Source organism: Schistocerca piceifrons, chromosome X (assembly GCF_021461385.2).
Source record: "Schistocerca piceifrons isolate TAMUIC-IGC-003096 chromosome X, iqSchPice1.1, whole genome shotgun sequence".
Taxonomy (NCBI): Eukaryota; Metazoa; Arthropoda; class Insecta; order Orthoptera; family Acrididae; genus Schistocerca; species Schistocerca piceifrons.
In genome coordinates, this window is record NC_060149.1 from 831052078 (window position 1) to 831058077 (window position 6000).

The following is a 6000-nucleotide window of genomic DNA, read 5'->3' on the forward strand; positions in this document are numbered from 1 at the left end:
TTCTTCTTTGTTCCATGATTCTCATTGTCTCGACTGCATAATGTATAGCCTCATCTGATACTTTACCGGAATCCCCGTTACAATCCCCCTAATTGAATACGAATCCCCAGTGCTGGCATTTTGCCCCATACTTCCTAACGTACGACAACATCCATATTTATCATACATGACGATACTTCAGCAGTAAACACAAAAAACTGACGCATTTAAACTATTTTTAGTAATTTCCCCGTTGTGGAGTCTACAGCCCAAAATTTCAGTGAATAGCCAATTCCTGTTAGCTGCTTAAATATTATTATTATTATTATTATTATTATTATTATTATTATTATTATTATTTCGTACTCTATGCTTATTTCGGCGTTACAGCCATTTTCTAGTACAACCTTCAGTCATTATACGTAGTGTAGATGTCGATTAGATGGTATTTGTCACAGAGTATATAAAAATGAATACCAGTACGTACATGCATTACGAATAACTTACCGTCAGGATTCCTTTGTACACATTCTATGTAAACTTCTATCTAATTGTCGACATCTAGACTATATATAATATTTGCAGGTTGTACTATAAAATGGCAACGGCCTTGCCGCAGTGGATACACCGGTTCCCGTGAGATCACCGAAGTTAAGCGCTGTCGGGCGTGGTCGGCACTTGGATGTGTGAACCATCCATCCGCCATGCGCTGATGCCATTTTTCGGGGTGCACTCAGCCTCGCGATGCCAATTGAGGAGTTACTCGACCGAATAGTAGCGGCTCCCGTCAAAGAAAACCATCATAACGACCAGGAGAGCGGTGTGCTGACCACACGCCCCTCCTACCGCATCCTCAACTGAGGATGATACGGCGGTCGGATGGTCCCGATGGGCCACTTGTGGCCTGAAGACGGAGTGGTACTATAAAATGGCAATAACGCCAAAATACAGTATGAAAGAATGATAAAGTTTAAGCAACTAACAGAAATTAATTTTTCATTACAGCACTTGAACAATAAAGTAGGAATTAGTGACTAATTATCTTCCAATGAGGTGTGCAGGTAACTTCCAGATGGCAGGCAAACGTAAAAAAGAAATTGTACACACCACACAGATATTGGCTGAACGTAATTTTAACGTCGCAGAAGACACGAAATGAGTGAAAACTACAAAAGCTAGATGTCTTTCGAGAACAATCTTAAATAGACACTTTAAGCAAATTATGAAAAGGAATGTAATGTATTCAAACAGTACGTAACAACTATATGGCGAACGAACGTAAATTAGTTCAACTCCACTCTTAACAAAGGTATGGAAAATACGAAGGCTGTTTAATGAATTATTGAATTATAAATGGTAGGAATTGCACAAGAAGATTTCCTTAATAGGGAGTTGTCTGAGTATTTATGCTTGTCACATTATGTTAATGAAATTGAGTGGTTGCTTTAGTCTATCACGACCAGTAAGTGCTATGTAGGTTAGAAAAATCGTAGATAATGCATTTTAGTCTCCGGGTGAGGCACGCCTTTTCCACAAATAACAATGATTTGATATGGCTATCCGTCCCTTACACACAGTGATGAGTGTAAAAAGATCAACCTCACCTATTGTTTTGGCTGTCTTTTTCCAGTTCTCTGGCCTGTAAGTTGATTCCATTGCGAAATTATCTGTTTCCTTGTCATGTCATTATCTTCGTTTTCTTTTGTTATAGGGATCCCTTCTCTAAGAAGCTACACAAGATTCTGGACCAGGTGATCCACGATCTTGACCGGACGATCCAGAAGAGAGGTTGGGGCAGAATACCAACACATTTGTATAAGTTTTACACTGGTAATCTTCACCACAATGTATCAGACGTTCACTGAGCCACGCTAAAAGTAGTCTGGTCACGATTTTGTAGGTTGTGACGTTGGACTGAAGAAGTGTTCAGAGTTCGTGATTACTACAGCGCTCACTGACAAGGTGCTACGTTTTATTCCAGAACGTTATTTTTAAGAAAACACTCGAATTAAATTTGTAGATGTACGTTGATGCTCCATGGTGCTACACCAAGTTTGATACAGTAAAATGAAACCCTGAGTAAAGGCTTAAAAACTCTCCTGTCTTTGGAAATACAATTTTTACGTTATCCGCCATTTATACTATCCAGTGTGCTGCAGTTCCTCAAGTAGGTTAGAGGGAAATAGTTCCTTATTTTGCGCTACTAGTCGTAAGCTCTAGTCTTTCGGCAAATTAATGACTTCGACGATCGTGCTAAATTCTCTTTTCGAATATTACAGCCCTAGAAATTATAAGAAAGCTATCACAAACTACATCTCGCAATTCACACTTTAATCATTTCATAGACACGTCGACCATGTAGTATGAAATTAATTTATGGAGCCGGTATTACCTTTAACTGCCTTACTGCACAGATACGAAATATTCACATGACATGTAAAGTCTACCTGAATGTTTGTACCGTAATGACATATGGGAGAGTGAAAATATAAATTTTTCCAAGCAGGAAAGTGTCATGTCAATAACATTTCATTCGAAAACACGGATATTTGTATAAGAAATGTTAGTAGCATTTCAATACGTCAGACTATGAAGCTTCATTCAGTTTCATTTCTGACATGGAGTCAATAAATCGGAACGAACGGCACGAACAATTAAGAGCTAAGAGAACCTGTCATCGTGATGTATGGCCTCGTAGATGACAATTCAGAACGTGTAAGAGCTTATTTTTCGAAATAGACAACAGCAAAATGTTGTATACTAGCAATAAAATTAAAGGATAAGTAATTGCACGCAGTAGTCATTATCCGGGAAGGATTCCAGGTAACACCAACACTTGCTGCATATCAGCTACAATGAAAATATCAATCGTGTTACTCGAGTACTACTCTATGGCTGTGACCAAAATTATGCAATAAATCCAATACTGGATGCTTGGTTAGATACGAAATATAATCTGAAAAAGCTACCTGTTTCGTCCATATTTTATATATGTCACGTCTTCCTTTTCACATTCTGCAGAATAATAACGATTGATACCTTTAATATTTACATTTTACTGCTAGAAGTATCAATTACCGATTCCATCCAGGCACTTGATCTGGCCGATGGAAAACAGATCGATCGGAAATCAGTTACTTTCTTGTGTGCTGGTCGATAAATGGCAGCTTGTAGTGAATACTAGGTATAATCACAGATGTGGTAGATATTCTAACAGATTTTGATAGTGTAAATGTGCGATGGTGGAGTTTCCCTGTGGAGGAACATTGAGCGACACAGTCAATTGAGGTAACGGTGTTGCATTGTTGAATGGATGACGAAACATTGACTTGAAGAAAACACAATAAGTTATTTACGCACATCCAAATAAGCAGCTTCTTTTGTGGTGTTACAGCGCTATGCAAGGAGCACAACAAAGAGAATCTATGCCACTTTGTAAAACATTCTTGTAAAATTAAGAAAGCTATTGCAACACATAATTTTTCAAATTATTGTACATATGCATTTCACAGAATTAATAATCATAATGCCTCAGACGAAACAATAAATGTGTATTTTTAATATAAATTTAGTTCAGCTTTTCAAAGAGATAGTAACTTATGTGTTGTTTTTTCAGATTTTTAATATTTGATTTGTTAATTGTACATATTTTTTTAATAAAGCTTTCTGGAATGGATACTCATTCATAAACTGTGATACCTGCAAACACTGTACCGTTGCTGCACTTCAATTTGTGTTATTTCCTCAGCTTAACATGCAAGGCCCCTTTTCTGAAGAGTCACACCAGCCTTAAAGGAAAAAATATCCAGAGTTTGAACACTGGTATTTGTAACTCACAAATATATGTAATACACAGACGCTTCATAAGATTATTCTCAAACGTAAAGGAAATGTTCTGTGCAGTGTATCATCCAGCACATTGAAATGCTAGCAGGAATTTCTGAACAATCACATGTCTCTGCTCGTAAATCACACCCAAAATGTGGACAACAATATCCTAACATTTCATATATTCTTTCTCTCTTATTATACAAAACACATGGCACTATGCGTGACATCAATTTCAATGACAAACCATTATTTAAATTTCAGGTCTCTCCGATTAGATCTTTGTCATAACTCATCTGAAGAATTACTTCTGTAAAGTACCTCTGTAGATATGTTGGAAAGTAATATGGTTTTAATGTTGTTATGTAATCGTATTTAACGAAAGTTGCCATGAGAGTCACGAGACCTACCTATCACAATGTTGTTAATGATATAAGTAAACATTTCTTGATAATGTCCCATTCCAATGAGATCTCTTCAGGCATTTATCACTCACGCAGCTAAGGCTTAACAACTGTATCATCCAATATATAATGCATATAAAAGGCAGGTACTTATTAAAAAATCAATCGATGACGCAGAGTTAGTTGATATGATCGTACATTCAATATGGAATTCAACACAAATCTTTTTACACTCATTGATATAAATATGAATCAGTTGCTATTTTAAAAATTACGGCTAGTCATTACGTGCAAAAGTGACTGAAAATATGTAATTAATGGAAACATAATACATTTGAAATCTAATATGGAAAAGGAAGTTCACTGTTTTAATTTAGAGTAACTGACGCAAAACATGAAATTATTCACTGCAGTTCACTGTAGAAGTTTCAGTAATCTATCGATTCAGTAGAAGTGTTCTAAAAATTATTATCACTGAGTTCCTAGAAGTAGGTTTCTATGGCAGAGTTTTAATGAGCCAGAGGAATTGTGTTAACTAAAGTTCTTCCAGTGAAAGTGAAACATAAGTAAGGTTTATCACTATTCATCAATAATTCTAATGACCGACTCCCATCCATCTAAATCTGAAGTTGTAGATTATGTTAAAATTTGTAAAGAGAAATCAGTTTTCAAAAAGATATACACAGAAACTGGACAAGTGAAGATTTTTTTTGTTTTAAATTAGCTAGGTACACCACACAAATCCAAGGACGTGTTTAATTTCAATATTGGTTTGGAATAAGGATCAGCAACTCAACATATCTGTAATTTCTTGACTAGGATTTCTCTTAGGATTGCAAATAATACTTTTATTAGTGACTCATTTATCATTTTCGTTCGTCCCTAAACCGTTCACTACATTACAAGGTACAATGTTATTCACGAAAGATGAAGTACAAAATTTTCAGATATTTCGTGTACACAGATTAAATCAGTGCAATAAATCCTTTGTGACATACATGCATTTTTAGTCTTTTACTCTACGTTTCACTGCACATTCTTGATGAATTCAAAATTCGATAGGCATTCTTTGGTTGTTTACATATAACAATCTGAAAGGTGACATCAATTGTCTATTATGTGTTCATATGCACTCCCTCTCACACATCAAAAGGTTACATCTAAATACTTAGAAATTGTACTGATAAAGGCCCCACACATTAACGCAGTATTTTATAAATTGCTGATTTATCGTAAGCTATCTGCCTCATTGAATCATGACTCATTTTAGAAAAATCAAAAAGTTATTGTATTATATTTGGACTATCCGCTCATCAATTTGTCCAGCTCCTTATCTTCCGTTTATATATTTCCCATTCTTGAAGTATGTTTAGCTTAATTCCTTTAGGAGACGTTTTTTCCATAGTACTCTCAGAACCACATGCTGTACATTGGCCTGAAGCAGTCTTGTTATTTGAGCTGATATGTTCCTTGCATCTAGTTATAAAATTTGGCGTAAAAAAACGATCTCATATTCCACAGTCTATGCACTCCAGATGTAGTACGCTGCTGTAATATGTGAGCAACAAAATGTTTGAAAAACGTTTTATTTCATGTTTTATTAATAACGTTTTTGTACATTTTAATGTAGATAATGACTTGTGAATGAATGAAACTGCGACTGTGACACAAATCTTGATTAATTACTTACCAAGAACTATATTCCTCAAGATCATTAGCTGCACCCATCAGTTCCCTCTACACAATAAAATTACAAAAGGCCAAATAAACATTTTGTAGAAAGAATTCG

General features: G+C 35.6%; 1 protein-coding gene across 1 annotated transcript in view; it reads left to right on the top strand.

Annotated features, from left to right (window-relative positions):
• LOC124722728 (WSC domain-containing protein 1-like) overlaps positions 1-3508 on the top strand; it is a 158350-nt gene extending 154842 nt beyond the window's left edge. Inside the window, exon 4 of the mRNA XM_047247869.1 lies at positions 1691-3508. Coding sequence (XP_047103825.1) covers positions 1691-1844 — 154 coding nt within the window. The 3' untranslated portion in view covers positions 1845-3508. The remainder of the gene's footprint in view (positions 1-1690) is intronic.
• The last annotated feature ends 2492 nt before the right edge of the window (positions 3509-6000 follow it).